At 33.6% G+C, this 18,910-nt stretch overlaps 3 protein-coding genes, 1 long non-coding RNA gene and 1 pseudogene across 4 annotated transcripts; 2 read left to right on the top strand and 3 right to left on the bottom strand.

Moving 5' to 3' along the window:
- Window positions 1–52: 52 nt before the first annotated feature.
- LOC107417380 (UPF0481 protein At3g47200-like) lies at window positions 53–2,130 on the bottom strand. Its single transcript, XM_060816572.1, has 2 exons — window positions 1,964–2,130; window positions 53–1,498 (listed from the first exon to the last, which is right to left on the bottom strand). Exons 1-2 carry the CDS (start codon window positions 1,970–1,972, stop codon window positions 155–157), a joined length of 1,353 nt encoding a protein of 450 aa, XP_060672555.1. The 5' UTR covers window positions 1,973–2,130; the 3' UTR covers window positions 53–154.
- A 1,902-nt stretch (window positions 2,131–4,032) lies between these two features.
- Window positions 4,033–6,098, top strand: LOC107417378 (uncharacterized). Its single transcript, XM_048472048.2, has 5 exons — window positions 4,033–4,219; window positions 4,376–4,590; window positions 4,860–5,027; window positions 5,145–5,380; window positions 5,595–6,098. Exons 1-5 carry the CDS (start codon window positions 4,150–4,152, stop codon window positions 5,842–5,844), a joined length of 939 nt encoding a protein of 312 aa, XP_048328005.1. The 5' UTR covers window positions 4,033–4,149; the 3' UTR covers window positions 5,845–6,098.
- A 584-nt stretch (window positions 6,099–6,682) lies between these two features.
- Window positions 6,683–8,974, top strand: LOC107417377 (uncharacterized; annotated as a pseudogene).
- On the bottom strand, window positions 7,038–10,898 carry LOC132803438 (uncharacterized). The gene is made up of 2 exons (XR_009638679.1): window positions 9,420–10,898; window positions 7,038–7,327 (listed from the first exon to the last, which is right to left on the bottom strand). It is a non-coding gene; the product is annotated as an uncharacterized LOC132803438 (long non-coding RNA).
- Window positions 10,899–13,278: 2,380 nt separating this feature from the next.
- LOC107417375 (lanC-like protein GCL2) lies at window positions 13,279–16,247 on the bottom strand. The gene is made up of 6 exons (XM_016025991.4): window positions 15,723–16,247; window positions 15,414–15,592; window positions 15,011–15,122; window positions 14,785–14,901; window positions 14,385–14,699; window positions 13,279–13,843 (listed from the first exon to the last, which is right to left on the bottom strand). The coding sequence occupies exons 1-6, from the start codon at window positions 15,906–15,908 to the stop codon at window positions 13,505–13,507; spliced, it is 1,248 nt and encodes a 415-aa protein (XP_015881477.1). The 5' UTR covers window positions 15,909–16,247; the 3' UTR covers window positions 13,279–13,504.
- Between the last annotated feature and the right edge of the window lie 2,663 nt (window positions 16,248–18,910).

Genomic DNA, 18,910 nt, shown 5'->3' with positions numbered 1-18,910 from the left:
ATAAACCATGAGATATATGTATTACATTAAATTGTTTAAATGTTTAATAAAGTTTCACTTTTCAAGAAATATAAATTCACCAAAGAAAATATTAGTCATACATAATTAATTTCAATAACAACAACAACAACAGAGATGAAATACATTTGGAGACCTACACAGACATAACAGAACAAACAGCCTGTATGAAAGTGAGCACGAGGAGAATAAAAGCTGCAATAACAGAAATAATTGTCCACGGAGAATAGAAGTAGTTTTTTCTCAGGCTTATGGCCCACTCATTCAAAGTTGCCTTCAGTCTGCTCCGACGGCTCTTGTGGTACCGATTCAAGTCTTCACAAATACCAGCAAAATAGAAAGTCTCTGAGCTCACAGCAGCTGCATTTCCTAGTTTCTTTATCACAGTATATGCACAGCTGATGTCAGCTAACCTGTTGTTGATAATTTGCTGCTTCACAAGCAAATCCACATCCTTGGAACTGTGAATAAGGCAATCCAAAAATGCAACAAAATCATTTGCGTAAGCTGGCATATCAATGCTGTGGCACTGTTCGAAGGCAAGCAGATTCATGACTGCCACCTCTGTCTTCCTACTTACTGTCATTTTCGAAATTTTCAGAACCCTCGAGGAATCAGTATAATCTACGAGACTCACGTACGAATCTTCTGGCTTCATTATCTCAAATTGAAGCCCTGCCTGGAACAGCTCTACAGAGCTAGGTGTGGTAATAATTGCTTTCTCCCGTGTCTCTATAGAAACAGAAGTCGGTTGGTAAACAGATCTCACTAAATCAACCAAATGTTCTGCACTAGTAGCAACAGATCTACACCTTTCAACGATAGGGAAGGGCCTATTTTCGTTCATCTCTAAATCCCAATCCAATAAAGTAGACATGAATCTGACCAAAAGTTCACTGATTGGGAGATGTATCCCGTGATTCAGTATTCTATAAAGATACTCAATAATGAACAAGGGAAGCTGATTCTCAAGCAATACCATGTCGGGCAAGATATCCTTTATCATGTATGGTTTGTTGAATATGCGGTCATGAGCATGTCGAAATTCACTGCCCCACAATCTTAATAATACCTCAATGGTGAAGGCAGTGTCAACTAGAATCATACTTGCAAACTCATCACTGCCGAGATTGATGGGTTCTGCATAAGCACTGCGCAGCTCCGCTTCCTTTTCCTTTATCAAATCAACATAATGTAACATGCCGTCGCGTATAGGCATGGCAGGTCCTCGTTCAAGAAAATCCCGTAGGTACCTGTATTTGTGCTCTTGCATGGTTCGCAACTCTTCCTTGCCATGGTGAAAAGGACCTATAGAAACTACCTTAGGAGTGTAGTCACCTTCATTCCCAAGTCTTAGTCTATCAGGAACTTTATAGATACTACAGCCATTGGTTAGACGAGGCAATGTTTCCAAATTCTTACAAATCCTAATTGTTACCTCGTCAAGCGATGTTTCATTTTTCTCCGTTGCAGCCTGTGTCTGTGTCATGAACTTTTTTATTAAAAAAAAAAAAAAAAAAAAATGGATGATGAATTTATAATATCAAACACTAGAATGAGTTTAATTTAAATAGGCAGCCAAACCCAGATTCTTTTCTAAACGTACATTTGAGAAAATTGAACCGCACTCTATAAGATATTGAAGCTATTTTAATTTTCCTAGCCGTAGCTATTTTAATGACAATGACAGCATTAAAATTCATATATATATATATATATAATCTAAATATAGATATAAATCAGTAGCTACTAAATGTTAAGTGAAATATAATAATGAACCAAGTAATTTAGTATATATAAAATATAAATAAAATTAAATATAAATCAATTATATATTTAAACATACCATTTATATGCATCATGGTAAATTTACTCAGTATCTCTAACATTTTCCAACTTTTACACATAAGTTAAAAGCAGGATAAATATTGAATCGAAGAAGAACCTGAAACATGTTGAGCCGAAGAAGAACAATTGTGAACGCGGAAGGAAAAATAAACCAGCAAACGAAACCAGCAAATGCTGCAAACCCCTCAAATTTAGAGATCGGTCTGTGCTTTCCGTGATACAGACGGCATATAAACCCCGTACGATATGAAACTAGCCACTGTACAAGTCTTTTCCTAATCGAATAGACCAAAAAAATCTTTACTTTTTTTTTTTTTCTTTTTTAAGAAAATTAAAAAACTCAACCATTAAACTTAAAATCTTGTTAATAATTGTCACTATAATTTCAACTAGAAAAGCGACTGTAGGACTCCATTGTCTTACAGTCGAATATGGTTTTTAATATGAATTTAAGAATTGTTACAAATGATCATTGTGATCTAAATAAAGCAAATCCCCTCTTCTTATTTTATTCAAAAAAAAAAATCCATATAAATATATGTTTGGTATCATGTATAAAGCTATATAATATTGTATTAGCTGTATTATACAGCATTTGATTTGGACTGACAAACGTATAAAACGTGCTGGTTGCAGCATCCAACCGCCCTTAATGGATTGTACTAACACAAAAGTGGGGCAGGTTATCGTTTGGATGAGGCTTTCACCCCCTTATTTTTTTTATTTTATTTTATTTTTTGTGTGTGTGTGTGTGTGTGTGCGTGTTTTTTGTGGCCTACGATGCCGCACTTTTTGTTAAAAAAAACTCTTTTTTTTTTTTTTTTGTTTGTTTGTTTGTTTGTTTGTTTTGTTTTGTTTTGTTTTGTTTATGCTAAAATGCGCACACTGCACTTTGATATTAATAGAAAATTCATTCTTCTTTGCTAACGCACTGCCTTTTTTTTTTTTTGGGGTGAATTATTCAATGCAGTTGTTCGTGTTATCTTTTTTTTGTTATTATTATTTTGTTGATTTTATTTTTTAATTTTTAATATTCGTTAATCTTAGGTAATAAATTATTATTATTATTATTATATTAATGATTAAAATTCAATTTAATGAATTAAAAGGAAATCTAATTATTTAAGAAAATTGATTATAATTTTAAAAATAACGATCATTTAATTTGTATTAATTATAATGTAATTATTAATGCAAAACTATATGAATAATAATAATAATAATCAACTTTTTAATAAAAAATATATATATTTTTTACAAAAATGTATAATAAACTACAATTTCACATCAAATTTTATACATACTTTTAATATAATATAAATTAGTATAGTGCAGTCGAATACAATACAAACTAATATAAGATAAACTAATACAATTGTATATACCAAATGTGCCCTAATGAATACTCATGGATCCACAAAATTTTATTAATTTAAAGGGGTTATTAAACAAAGGAAGTACTTGTAATGATGTTTGTGTCCATTCTTTGTTGTTATAGTCTAGTATCTTTGTTTAATCTTCATAAACCAAGAAATACATGTAATACTAATTTTTCCCTCATTCAAGAATTTTTAATTACATTTCAATACCTCTGGTTTAGAAGAATTTTATCTTGAGCCATTAAATTTAAAACGTTGTAATTTATTCCTCGAAGATTAAATATTTTTTTTTAATTCTACTCATAAAGGAAAAAAAAAAAATTGTGTTTTAAAATATAAAATGTATCACAAATTCTTCAACTTAAGTGGAGTTTTCCAACCATATATGCAGGTCTTTGAGAATTAATCTATTGGATAATAGAGGTACACCTAATCCAAAAATTAATTATAATCTTATATGTTTAATTTTTTTTTTGGTAAAAACTTATATGTTTAATTAATCTATATGAATAAAAACAATTTTATTATAAAACAATATAAGATATCTAATATTTACTTCACCGACCATGTCATAAACACAATAATATTAATAAAATATTTAATAAAATATAGAACATTTATTAGTACAAGTCATGAAATCAATATAACAATTATCATTTAATGGAACTGGCATCAATAACAACGCCTTGCTGACCTGATCGAGTATTGACCAGCATTTTTCTTTTTTTTTTTTGTTTTTTTTGGTAATAAGAGTACTCACCAGCTGCATTTATATTTTGCTGTTCATTACTCTGTCTCACTTCAAATCACTGATATTTTCTCTCCCATTCTTTGTCCCTATTATATAGCTTCTCCTTCCTTCCACATATTTTCTCCGTGTACCTTTTGTTTTTTTCCTTTCCCAATGGAAAATATCAAGCATAGCTATGTAGATGTAAGAGGACTCAAGCTTCATGTAGCTGAAATTGGAACCGGTAAATTAATTAACTATCCAACTTCATTAATTGTTCCTCCTTTTTTTTTTTTTTGGTTAAATCATTATATTTTGTACTTTTTTGTATGAAAATGAAACAATATTGAATCTATATATGTGATCAATATATATATATATATATATGTAAACATGGTAGGTCCAAAGGTAGTGCTGTTCTTGCATGGATTTCCAGAACTATGGTATACATGGCGCCATCAAATGATTGCTGTGGCCAACAGCGGTTACAGAGCTATTGCTTTCGATTACAGGGGATATGGACTCTCTGACATCCCACCGGAGCCGGAAAAAGGAAACTTCAGAGACCTTATTGATGATTGCATTGGCGTTTTGGACTCTTTGGGCATCAACAAGGTAAGTTTTCCCGATTTAATCAAAACAAGGATGGAGAGATCTGTACTCTGTAAAAATTTGTTGTATTTGTGATTGTGATGGTTGTCCATTGATTCATGTAATCTAAGCCCACATTTTGTAATAATTATACTTTTTGATCTTACTTTGGTTCCAGTCATAGCACTAATTTTTTTTTTGGGAACAAACATTGTATAAATTTCAAAATTGTGGAAAACAGTAATCAGAGATTATAAACTAATTGTGTATGTCTTATGTGTATATACCTGAAGGCTATTCTAGTTGGGAAAGACGTTGGAGCATTTGTAGCATACTTAGTACCAGTGATCTACCCGGAAAGAGTATCCGCCATAGTAGTCCTAGGTGTTCCTTTCATGCTACCAGGCTCTGGCGTCCAAGGTCTTCTTGCATCTAAAGGCTTCTATGTATCAAGGTTCCATGTATGTATGCAAATACATTTCATTTTCTTGATTTATATAACTTCTTTTTATAATTCTTTCATTTTATAATGTTGTGGTTTTTGAATTGATTCTGAAATTAACACTGGTGATCTGCAGGAACCAGGACGAGCTGAAGCAGATTTTGCTCGGTTTGATATAAAAACAATTGTGAGGAACATCTATACTCTCTTCTCAGGTAGTGAGGTCCCAACAGCAGCTGATGATCAGGAAATCATGGACTTGTTTGATCCATCTAATCCTCTTCCACCTTGGTTCTCTGAAGATGATCTCAATGTCTATGCTTCTTTGTATGAAAAGTCCGGATTTGGTTATCCCCTGCAGGTTCCATACAGGTAAATAACAACCCGAAACCATATCCTAGATTATAATGAACAAGACAATGATATAGTGCTACGAACAAATGTTAAAAGAATTAATCACTTCCCTTAACTTGGTATGTTACAATGTCTTCCAAAATCATGATACTTTTTTTTAAAAATTTATATATTCTTATTATATATCTTTGAACTATTATTTTTAATTTTTTTTTCTAATTTATATATGCAGGAGTTTGACAATAGATATTGGTATAAATGAACCAAAAATAACAGTACCAGCATTCCTTATAATAGGCGACAAGGACTATGTCTTAAAATTTCCAGGGCTAGCAGACTACATACATAGTGGAGCAATGAAGCAGATTATTCCTAATTTGGAGCTAACATTTGTGGCAGAAGGATGTCATTTTGTGCCTGAACAATTCCCGGAGCAGATTAATCAGCTTATCATCCCATTCCTCGACAAGCATAGTATCTGATTTGAACAACATATAATCCATAGCAAGGGTTTGAATAAATTAAATGTTTCGTTATGTATTTGAGATGTTGTACCAAAATAATGGTCTTGTGCTATGTTCTTAAGATTTACAGACAATTAGTCCAAGAGCCATAATGGCTCTTTTATCGGGGGAAGTCTATTAAAAGCAGTCATCCAATGAGAACCGTCCAACTTAACCATGAGTTTTCGCCATTATGAAAGAAGAAAGTGTTTCTTGGTACTTTTATCATAATATATTATATAATATATATCAAAGTGGTAAGCCTGATAAAACCTTTGGCATTAATCTAAGTTCTAGCAACTCACTCGTATATTTATTATAAATCATGTACTTGAAGAGGAGTTGATCATGCTGGCATCAATGGTGTTATAATTATCGCGCATATTGACAAAAAGATGCGATAAATTAAATTTTGAGAAAATCATGAACTAAAAAAATTATTAAAAAAACACTATTTTATATAACAAAAAAACCTTTAAACTACAGTCAATTTGATTATAGCTAATAAAATAGAGATTTTCATGCATACACATCATAAAATGACTTATTGAGTGCATATTTTCAAGGATGACCTTTCCGAGTATTATTTGCTATTGTATCAAGCGTGGACCATTAATTTGAATTTTAGAAAATATCAAAAACATTTCTAATATTTTTTATGTAAATATTTCTGCTAAAGGCAGTAAGAAAGACAAAATTCGATGAAGATTTTTTGCGGAAATTACGAAGTTATCACATGGCTCTAAACCATTTGTAAGATTCTGACAAGCTAAAAATCTTGAATATACGGATATGCTGTGATTCGTCTCTTCCACATCTCAATTCAAAAACTACGTCACATCTTCGAAAATTACAAACCTACCACGAAATTTTATTAATTGTGATGTAAAATATTGACTTATAGTGTTGCACCAACAGCATAGGCTTATTTGCTTTCTAGACCTTAACACTGAACTCATCTCCTATTCTCTGTCTCTATGTCTTTGTTTCTCTGTTTTTTTCTTTCTGTTTCTCTAATGGAAAGTACCAAGCATAGCTACGTAGAAGTGAGTGGACTCAAGCTTCATGTAGCTGAGATTGGAAGTGGTAAAGTAATTCCAATCTGAACCCAGTTCTTATCTTTAATTTTCCCTGTATTGCTTTGAATGCTTATGTGGTGAAATTTACACAAAGAATGAATATTTTCATTAATTGAGCATGTATGCTTATTATGTATGCAGGTCCAAAGGTGGTGCTGTTCCTGCATGGATTTCCAGAAATATGGTATACATAGCGCCACCAAATGATTGCGGTGGCCAACAGAGGCTATCGAGCAATCGCTTTCGATTTCCGGGGCTATGGACTTTCCGACCAGCCACCGGAGCCGGAAAAAGCCAATTTCCAAGTCCTTGTTGACGATGTCATTGGTGTTTTGGATTCTTTGAGCATCGACAAGGTAACACAAAAACATCCTGGTTTTTTCCTTCGTTGATCAAACGAAAGATGGAGATAGGAAACAATATTAAAATGTTTGAGCAACAGAGCAACAGAAAAGTTTCACATAATTCAAATTTTCTGCAAATGCAACTTACTTTCATCCTATTTCACAAAAAATTAAAAAAAAAAAAAAAAAGAACAGTTATTTTACTTTTGGCATTGAATTATCACTATTCTAAAAAACTTAGAAGCTATTGGGAAATGGCAAGCGGATTAGTTTTCTGCACTTGACTATCCAAAATTCTGTTCGTAATTTCATGCACTCTTAACTTACAGAAGTTTAATTATTCTAACAATAGAAGTACCATGAAAATATCAATTAGCTTATGTTTATGCATACTGAAGATAGCCAAAAGCGCTTGGCTTTTTTTTTTTTTTTTTTTTTTTAGGGGAGAAAATAAACGCAGATGAATCTAATCTAGCATTACATACACAAGTAGATTTGACAATCCGGACGTCCGGATGGTAGAACGTCCCTATATATATATATATATATACACTATTCTTGTTGGGAAGGACTTTGGGGCTCTTCCAGCATACTTGGTACCTATACTACACCCGGAACGGGTGTCTGGCGTAGTGACACTAGGTGTTCCCTTCATGCTTCCAGGTCCCTCTGCCGTAAAAAAATCATCTTCTTCCTAAAGGCTTCTACATAACAAGGTGGCGGGTATATTCATTTTCATTATAACCATTCTCTCTTTTCTTTAAGCTACTTTTGTTTCTTTCATCTATTATTATACCATTCAATTCTGTATCAAGTTACTGGCTTCTCATAAAAAAATGGCAGGAGCCAGGGCGAGCGGAAGCAGATTTTGGCCGCATTGATGTCAAGTCAGTTATAAGGAACATATATACTCTCTTCTCAAGAAGTGAAGTCCCAATAGCCGGTGATGATCAGGAAATCATGGACTTGTTCAACCCAGCTACTCCTCTTCCGCCTTGGTTCTCGGAGGAAGATCTTACTGCCTATGCATCTTTGTATGAGAAGTCTGGATTCCGTTTTGCACTGCAGGTTCCATACAGGTAGTTTGAAGGCAAAATTAGAGAGGGAAAGGAATATAGAAGTTTATCAACTTAAGTGGTTTTTCATCTATGCAGGACTTTGAATGTGGATACTGGTATAACTGATCCTAAAGTCACAGTACCGGCATTGTTTATCATGGGTGAGAAGGACTACGTCTTAAATTTTCCAGGGATGGAGGAATACATAAGGAGTGGAGCAGTGAAACAGTTTGTGCCTAATCTGGATATCATTTTCATAACAGAAGGAAATCATTTTGTGCATGAACAACTTCCAGAGAAGATTAATCAGCTCTTAATTACATTCCTTGACAAACATAGTATCTGATTATTCGGATATTTTCTTTGAGCCTGAGGAACAATATGATCCAGTGAGTAAATAAAATTGTTGTCTGTGGCATATTAGAGAAAACCTGACCTTATGTTATGTACTTCGTATTTTTAACATCGTTTTATATTTTGTACCTCCAATATGATAAGCTTTATGAACCTTTCAAAGTTATGTTGTTAAAATATATAATAGTGTTATGTTATGTCACTTAAAAGCCAAATTGTCCGCAGACAAAAGTCTCTTCGCTGACCTGTAAATAGACAATCTTTTACAACTTTATTGACTTGTGGTGATGGCTATTAGAAATTTGGGGATGTTCAGGTTCAAGGGTTGAAGGAATCTTCCAGTGACTAATTAGAATAGCTAGAATCTTATCTTCTACCAAAAGACTTATATTCCAGAAAGCGGAAAATGGGAGGTTTACTAGTATTTAGATAAATTCAATTTCAACTGGTTTAATGAGGTAACCACACACAAGTTTCCCAACACGGCATGCCACCTTTCAAAACAAATAATGATTTGCACACGAAGAAGCAAAACTAGCTAGAAACGTAGACCAGGATACAATTTACTAAAGCACACATATTCTAACAAGTATAGTGATCACGGTGACTTTTTAAACAGAAGACTCTGTTGCCATGATTTTATGACACAATTGAGAGTTCATAAGCAGGAAATTTTGCATGAGAAGGTTCAACCATGTCTAGGCATAGGAACAACATACCTCCAATCCCTTCAAACAATGAGTATGGACTGCCACCTCCATGCATCTGTCCTTCTGTGATAAGCCTGTGAGCTCTATCAAGTAGAAATCAAGCAAAAGCTTTCGCTTTGTACAGGTATTCTACATTTCCTTTTAGCTAGTAGAGTGAAAGGAACAGATATGCATTCTCAGTTATGCCATGACAAATCCCAACTCACTAAAGCACCCCCTGTTCCAACTACTTTTGCTGCATCTTTAGCCGCTTTCAGAATCAATACCTTAGAGACTTGGAACAAGTTAGTTTTATTAGTGTCCAATTGAAAGTCATATAAGGAGCTCTCGACCATGTAGCGCTTGGAAAAGCTAGTATAGGAATTCTGAACAATGTTGAATATTTTAATCCAAAAGATTCAGTATTTTGTCCAAATATCAGTTTATGTGAAAGAGTCCAATGATAAGAACATGAAAATAACATGGAGTTTGAGAACAATGTGATTTATGCATTACACTTTTTGATGCTTAGCCATGAGCCAATGAATGCAATTCTAAAGGGAATAAGATAATATCACGGTGTTCTAAAATATAAAGGGCATGCACAGGACATAATTCCAGTTTCTAAACTATTGTCAGACTTTTTGGGTGGTAAAAGCTTGAATATATACATTTTGAACATATGTCTCAAAAACCACGTAGCATATTCGAAAATTACAAACTTAATATTTAAACAATATAGTTTAAATATAAACTTTAACGGTGCACCAATAACATTTGCTTATTTGCTTACCAGACCTCACGACCTTTCATTGATTTGATGACACCTCTCTCCAATTTATACGCCGAGCTCATCACTCCATTCTCTGTCTACATATGCTCTGTTTCTGCATTCTCTCTCTGTCTTTCCAATGGAAAATATTAAGCATATCTACGTATAAGTAAGTGGACTCAAGCTTCATGTGGCTGACATTGGAAGCGGTAAGTAATACCAATCTGAACCCAGTTCTTATATTTAATTTTCTTCGTATAAATTTGTGTGTTTATGTAGTGAAATTAGACAATGAATCTATATTTATATAAATGAGCGTACATATTATGTTTACATATATATATATATATATAGGGGTCTTTGTAATGCATTCAGTGGTCCTATTTCTCCTTTCTTTTTGTCTAAAGCTTTTATAGATAATATGAATCAGGACTGTGAAATGTGACTAACTCCTGATTCAAGGCAACATGCCTAACTGTTTCTTGGTTGCGTCCTGCTTTTGGTTTAATATAACCCCCTTTTGAGCCAAAAAATATATATATATATATATATATATTATATATAAAAATATTCTGCGGACTGCATCAAAAGCCAGCGCTTTTGAGGAAAAACCGTTGGCTTTGCTGTGTATATATATACAGTATACACAGTAAAGTCAATGTTTTTTTTTTTTAAAGCATTGACTTTTAGTGCGGTCCACATACGAACGGTCCGCACTATAGAATTACTACATATATATATATATATATATATATATATATATATATATATATATATATATACATGTGTGTGTGTGGGTTCAAAGATGGTGTTGTTCTTGCTGGGATTTCCAGAAATATGTTATGCATGACGCCACCAGATGATTGCTGTGGCCAACAAAGGCTATCGAGCAATCACTTTTGATTTCCGTGGTGGACTTTCCAACCAGCGAGCGGAGCAGGAGAAAGCCAATTTCCAAGTTCTTGTTGAAGATATCATTGGTGTTTTTGGGCTCTTTGTATATAGACAGGGCAACAGAAATGCATCCTGGTCGTTTACTTCTTTTTTATTTTCTATTTTTTTATTATTTATTTATTTATTTTAATAAAACAAAGATGGAGACAGGAGACTATTTTTATTAATTTAATTGACAGACTTCTCTTTTTAATTAGCTGTAGTGGAAATATTCAAGTATATTAAAAAACCGACATAAGTTTTAAGAAATTTATATGAGAAACTATATAGGTTTGACTTTGGGCTTGCTGGAAAGAACAGTGTTTTCACATGGTATCACAATGGAGTTGACACATCATGAGTGTGACACATCATGAGAGTGACCATTTTACTCCCTACCAAACAAGCTTGCTTGTGCCAAAGTTTATACAATGGACTGCGTTTCATGACCTAATATATTCTACAGTTATTATTATCATCGCAAGGCACAATTTGAATCTAGCCTAATGAAGAATATGACAAATTACTTGGTTCCTAATGATCTATCGAATAATAACATTAAATACTCTGATTATGGATGTATTAATGTTCAGGGATTTTTAGAACAGTCATTTATTAAAATGTTTGAACAACCAGAAAACTCTCAGTCTAGATATTCTGCAAATGCAACTTTCCTCCTCATTGAATTACCACTGTTCTTAAAAACTTAAGCCACCTGGGTGTGCAGATAAGGTTTCTGCAGATGACCATCCAAAATTCCATCCTTTCATGCGCTCTTACTGACAGAGTTTAATTGTTCTGGCTCTAAAGATACCATGAAATTATCCACTAGCTTAAGATTATGCATATTAATGATAACCACAGTTTTTATCTGAAAATAAACATGGATGAATCTAAACTATCATTACATTCACAAGTACAATCAATACATATATATACATTCATACATGTACACACACTAAAAAGTTCTCAATGTTTTATACGAGGCTATCCTTGTCGGGAAGGACTTTGGGGCTTTTCAGGCATACTTGGTACCTGCAGACCACCCCGAAAGGGTGTCTGGTGTAATGACGCGAGGTATTCCTTTCTTGCTTCCAGGCCCCTCTGCCATCAGAAATCATCTTCTTCCTAGAGGCTTCTGCATTTCAAGTTAGCAGGCATATTCATTTTTGTTATAACTATTCTGTTTTCTTTACACTACTTTTGGTCTTTCATCTGTAATATACTGTTCAATTCTATATCAACAATACTGGTTTGTTCTAGGAGATGGCATGAGCCAGGGCGAGCAGAAGAAGATTTTGGGCCGCTTTGATGTCAAGCCAGTGATCTACGCAGGACTTTGAATGTAGATATTGGTAGAACTATGTTAAAGTCACAGTTCCAGCACTGCTTATCAAGGGGGAGAAGGACTACGAATTAAATTTTCTGGCAATGGAAGAATACATACGAAGTGGGGCAGTGAAACAGTTTGTGCCTAATCTGGATATCAATTTTATGATAGAAGGAAATCATTTTATGCATGAACAACTTCCAGAGCAGATCAGTCAGCTAATACTCAGCTACCTTGACAAACATAGCATCTGATTAGGATGCTTTCTTTGAGCGTGAGGAACAATATAACCCAGGAGTAAATAAAATTTTTCTGTATGACATGTATGAAAAGGCTCACCTTATGTTATGTACGTGGATTTTAAGACAACATTTTATATTTTGTATCTCCATGTGACAAGCTTGATGAACGTTTCACAGTTATGTTTTGTTATAATTAGTTTCTATGAAGACAAGTATCAAGAAAACTACTACTTTTGCCTAGTGACTTAACAGCTAATTAAACTAAGAACTGCCAGAATTTTAGGAAAATCTGAAACTAACCTGACGCTCTTGTTGATTAGCAGACAGACAAAGTTAAGGTGGTACATGAACTGCCATATGATTGTTAAGGAAATGCAGATTTTTATGTCAATTAAAAGCTAAATTATCCTCAAGACATTTTTCTACTCTGACTTATAAATACTTGAACAATCTTTTACAATTTTATTGACCTTTGTTATGGCTAATTGGAAATTTGGGGATGTTCAGGTTCAATGGTTGAAGGAACCTTCCTGGTGGCTAATCAGAATTAGCTAGAATGTTAGACGTTTCTTATCTTCTATTTTCCATCATCCTGATCAAAAGACTTTATAGTACAGAAAAAAGGTAAATTAATTTCACCTACTTTACGGAGGTAACCACACACAAGTTTCCCACAGGCATGCCATCTTTCAAACAAATTATGATTTACACATAAAGAAGAAAAACTAGCTAAAAAATACACTAAAATAAGGAAAGTACACATATTCTAACAAGTATAGTGATCTACAGTGCCTTCTTAAACAGAAGACTCTGCTCCCATGATTCCGTGACAAACACTTCAGAGTTCATAAGCAGGAAATTTAGCCTCAGAAGGTTCAACCATGTCCAGAAAAAGGTATGCCATACCTCCAATCCCTTCGAACAATGAATATGGATGGTCACCTCCATGCATCTCTCCTTCTGAGATAAGCTTGTGAGCTCTATCAAGTAGAAAACAAGTAAAAGCTTTTGCTTTGTATAAGTATTCTACATTTCCTGTCAGCTGGTAGAGTGAGAGGAACACATATGTATTCCCGCTTATGCCATGGCAAATCCCAACTCGCTTAAGCAACCCCCTGTTCCAAACTACTTCTGCTGCATCCATAGCTGCTTTCAGAAATTCCTGATCCCGAAAAACCTGAGCAGTTTGTCATATGTTATGAAAATAATAACGAGAGTGCACTGGTATAGGATAACTAGGAACATAGCTAAGCTAGAGAGTAGGAATTTCTATATTCTATAGTTAGTAGTTTGAAAGACTAGAAAAGGAGTAATCCTTCCCAATGTCATGATGCGTTTTATGCTTTACTCAATTAGTATCCAATTGAAAGTCATTCAAGGAGCATTTAAACATGCAGTACCCAGGATAGATAGCAAAGGAATTATGAATGATGCTCAATGTTTTATCCAAAAGAGTCAGTGTTGTGTCCAAATATCTGTTTAATGTGAAAGAGTCCTAAGAATAAGAAGATGAAAATAACATGGAAGTTTGAGGATTGGTGTGATTCATTACACTTTTTGATGCTTAGCCATTAGCCAATGAATTTGATATTCATGCAGTTCTTTTAAATGCAACACAGAAAGGGAGCAAGATAATATCACGGTGTTCCAAAATATAAAGGGCATAGACAGGACATAAATCCAGTTTCTAGTGGAAATTATAATCCATTGAAGTTTACCTTTGCTGCTTTGACAAGTGTGAGAGCAATTCCAGGAGCCCCATGACACCAGTGAACAAGAACATCGCTCCGATCTTCTTCACTTGCAGGGTAGTTCCAACTAGGGAAGCGATTATAAATCATGTATCTAAGAGTGCCCTTGACATCTTCAACCTCCTCTGGCTTCAACTCCATATCCATCAAAACATGCATGATTCCTGCTAATCCATGGGCAGCACCCCAATATTTTTCCCCATACCATTCAAACATCAATGGACTTTTTCCTTTCTTAGCCAGTGCACGACCATTCTTGATAATTTCATCCACAACCGCTCTCTACAAAATATTTACTCAAGGTATAAGATTTGCTGCGATAAACAACAAAATCAAATCAATACAAGACCTCGGAACTCAGGGCTACCATGAAGAATGAAGGAATTGTCCCTTCTCCAATATGCTTGTTCAAAAACAAACAAGCCCACAGAAATCCAACTCGCCCATATAACAACTCATCAGGGAGATTTCTGGACAGCTTAATCTGCAATTTTCACTCAAGTCAGTTTTCATGATCAGCAAAAACTAATACAAAAACACTAATAACTCTAAAGAATTTCCACTAACGTTATCTACAAGTACAATCAAACTACCTCTTTAAATTTGGATAGGTAGTAAGTAAACAACTGCCTGTCACCAGAAAGCTTTGCTGCTACAGCCCCAAGAGCACATACACCACCCCGCCCACATATAAAAGTCACATCCCTACCACCAGTGCATCACATAAGCACCTTAATCTACCAATTGCCTTGAAACATGTTTAATCCCAACCAAAGCGTTCATATAGGCACAAAAAACAATATATGGAGATTCCCCACAAAGGATTCTTCTCATAAGCACCTTAATTCACTCAAATGAACCTTAAGCAACTTAGTACATATATATATATATATGTATACATATACATATACATATATAGTGTGTGTTGTGTGTGTGAGAGAGAGAGATATTATCACCATATCCCATGAACAAATGAAGAGGCATAGATAGTAGCACCTAGAAGCTAAAGAAGCAGAGTCACAATCCCTGACAATCTGAGAACAGAGCATGAGATCATTCATGTTGTTAGTGACTTGATAAGCTTTAAATAGCAGAAAAGCCTTGCCAAGAGCCCCGGTATAGAGGGTAAAGTCGTGCTCGCGTTGTCCAGCCACTCTACGCATGTCACTAACAATCTGTAAGACAATAACACAAACACTTAGTGAGCAGACCCGTCATTCAAGGATACTATAAACACGTGTATATATATATATATATATACACTTCGCGGTCAGCCACATGGACAAAGAGAAGAAGAGAGAATACGGTTTCTCTAAGGTCTAAAGCTGTGCGTTTAAAGTGGTGAGAGAGAGATGGGTATGGCATGGAAAGGAGCCTCATGAGAGAGTCGGACCCAGCTTCATGTTGTTGTTGTTGTGCTAAGCTGGTTGAAGAAGTTGGCATTTCGGCTACGAAGCCTGGCATTAAATTGGGAAAGAACCTGTCCGCCATTGCTGTCTCTGTGTTTTTCTTCTCGATCGCCGGTCAGTTCCTTTGATTGATTACGAGGGGAGAGACAGTTTGAGTATTCACACCTCGTCAAGATCAGAAGACATGTGGCATAACTTTGTTAATGAAGAACCTTTGAAGGTTCGGGATTTGGAGCAACGTTCGCTTTTTGCCACCACATCAGTGTGCCGACATTGTTCTTACTTTTTTTTTTTTTTTTTTTTTTGGGTGAATATTCTTCTTACCTGCTTATGTGATTTTTTATTTTTTGGTTAGTGGCTTATATAATTGTATTTTCAAGATGTAATCCATGAAGATTTTGTTAGCGGTTTGTATAATTGTATTATAAAAGATGTAATTCACAAATTTGTTTTTATTAATACTGCAATTTTTTTTTTTTTTATTGATACTTTGAGACTCATAATAAATTTTATTTGGAAAAAGCATTATCTAATATTGTGAGATTTTAAGTGGAGTATGTGTAGTCCGATCGTGCTCTTCTTCTCTATCCATAGTTTTATTTTTTATTTATTTATTTATTTATTTTAACTCATATATAGCTATAATTGTCGAAAACTTTTTTTTTAATCATTAATTGTATAAAAAACAATCAAAATTGAAAGAAAAGAAAAGATGATATAATTGCACTACAAGAGTGTATAAAGAATAATTAAATTAAATTAAAAATAAGATCTATTTAATCAGTAGAGACTATGAAACAATTCAATTAATTCATATATATATATATATATTGGTAAATCAATGTATTCATATTTTTGTTAGGCATTTAGTCTTCCCATTGATGGATTACTTGTGAATCTTTAGCATGGTTTCATGTAAAAAGAAAAAATAAGAAAATGATTTGATCTAGGTTATGTACAATTAACTACCGACACAAAATGAAAAATTAAATTAACTTAAAAAAAAAAAAAAAAACTGATCATGAAAAATTTTGTAAAAAGTTGGACACATTTTTTTTTTTTTTAAATGCAAAGCAATTTCATACATTAAGAAACTTAGGTACAAACATTAGCTCAAAGTACATTATAAAGCCATTGTGGGCCAACCTCATAGCAGGAATCAAAATCAACTAAGCCTGTTGCATAGATATTTGTCTCCATATAATCAAAAGAGCATACCGAACTTGGATAAACAAAAAACATATCTTTAATTTGTTCTATGAATAAACAACTCGGGTCTAGATGATTGCCAATATTAACAGCATTCATTAAATGCACTACACTGATGGAATCACTCACAATTTCCCTATGGAGGAAACCTGCCTCCAAACAAAACATAATTGCCTCACGAATAGCAACAAGTTCTACACATTGGACAGACCATGAAGCCACAAAAGGTTTAGTCAAAGCTCTCATCTTTTGTTTTGGATAATTTGTTATGTTAAAACTTTGATTTTAATTTTTAAAAATTTCTTTTGTTTTGATAAATGGTAGAAAGTGTTACAATAAAATATATGATATATATATATATATATATATATATTTGTCCAAATCTCATTTCAAAATGAAAACTTAAAACCAAAACATTATTTGTTTATATATGCATATATATACATATGTAGAGAGATTCTATGGCTAGGATCGACCTAACGAAAAAGAATGTGGTAAAAAAATGTGGGGAAATGCCCAGCCATTAGATTTCAACTTATCACACGAACGGCTCAGATTATTCCTTATCATACGTGAGAAAATTACAACTATCCTGCTATAAAATATCATTTCTTTTTCCGCTAGCACCACTATTTTACGAGCCTCCCCATTTCAAAATTTCCAAATCCATCTCTTATCGTTTTAAAATTTCAAAATTCCCAATAAAATCTACCATCTCTAGCTAACTGTTCCAAAATTCCCATTCAAATCCATAATCTCTCACCATTTCGAAGTTCCCAAATAAAATCCACCATCTCCCGCTCTCACCACCTTTCAAACCCTAAATATTCTTTGCTTCCACCGTTCGGGCCTTCTTTTCGACAATCCCAAAGGTTAGTAATTGTGAACCTTTGTTGTTTTTTTGTAATGTGAACCAATGACTTATTAAATCTTGCATTGTCTTATACAAAAGTCACAGCTGGAGATTAACTATGTGAGCATGTCAACTAGTATTAGTGAAGTTCAACCGATCTGGATGTGCTCATGTAGACAATATATGCATTTTAAAACGTCAAGAACAAATAAGAACCCAAATCATCAATTTTGAAAATGCTTAAATGGAGAACAGGTCATACAAAATTGTTAATGTGTTGAATTTTCAATTGTTTTCTCCTATAAAATAATTAAAATTTCGATTGAATTTTCATTTTATATTTTTAATTAACACAGGAAAAAGGATATGGTAAATTCATTTGGGCAAAAGAAGGAGAACGTAAGCTTGACAAAATAAATATACATATCGGTGAAATTCATCATTTGTCGGTGCAAGTGGAGAAATCTAATAATATTCTTGAAGTAATTCAGAAGAATACTAAGAGGAGCCACCAATATGACCTTAAAACTGTTATTGTTGCTGTAATTTTATTATTTTGTTTGTTTAAAATGTTTGGCTATTGACCAAGTGACCATATATGTGTGTGTTGGTAAACTAATTATGTACTAAATTCTGTTATGTCCTTGTTAAGAACTATATGTATCCTACAAAAATATGACTTATTTTGTTGAAACTTTGTTAAAATTATCTATGCAATATGACTTCGTTAATTAAATAGCATTTCTCTATTTGTTGTTGATTCTAAATGAATAATAGAAAAGGGTACTAATGGATACAGTTAGCAAAGTTTAGTGCAACTGCAAAGCAATTGTTTAACTTTTATGGGGGTCCACTAGGAACAAAGGGATTCTCTGACACAATGGAGGGGGCAAGTAACTCATTCGAGATGGTTTAACATCTTGTTACTCATTCAAGTATACTAATTTTAGCAATTTGAAGTAAAACATCAAAATGTCTTTTCCTCTTATTTTTTTCATGAAAAGACTAAAGCTGACGCTTGC

This window comes from Ziziphus jujuba, chromosome 4, assembly GCF_031755915.1.
Source record: "Ziziphus jujuba cultivar Dongzao chromosome 4, ASM3175591v1".
Lineage (NCBI taxonomy): Eukaryota > Viridiplantae > Streptophyta > Magnoliopsida > Rosales > Rhamnaceae > Ziziphus > Ziziphus jujuba.
This window is presented reverse-complemented; position numbering and strand designations above follow the sequence as displayed.

What these genes read in the sequence shown, in the direction of transcription:
- LOC107417375 (XM_016025991.4), bottom strand. Translation starts at nt 15,908, where the DNA reads ATGGCGGACAGGTTCTTTCCCAATTTAATGCCAGGCTTCGTAGCCGAA. An exon ending in TCTGCTTCTTTAGCTTCTAG is followed by an intron (nt 15,123 to 15,413) that starts GTGCTACTATCT and finishes CACTGGTGGTAG; the next exon opens with GGATGTGACTTTTATATGTG. An exon ending in CAATTCCTTCATTCTTCATG is followed by an intron (nt 14,700 to 14,784) that starts GTAGCCCTGAGT and finishes AATATTTTGTAG; the next exon opens with AGAGCGGTTGTGGATGAAAT.
- LOC107417378 (XM_048472048.2), top strand. Translation starts at nt 4,150, where the DNA reads ATGGAAAATATCAAGCATAGCTATGTAGATGTAAGAGGACTCAAGCTT. An exon ending in ACTCTTTGGGCATCAACAAG is followed by an intron (nt 4,591 to 4,859) that starts GTAAGTTTTCCC and finishes ATATACCTGAAG; the next exon opens with GCTATTCTAGTTGGGAAAGA. An exon ending in CCCCTGCAGGTTCCATACAG is followed by an intron (nt 5,381 to 5,594) that starts GTAAATAACAAC and finishes TTATATATGCAG; the next exon opens with GAGTTTGACAATAGATATTG.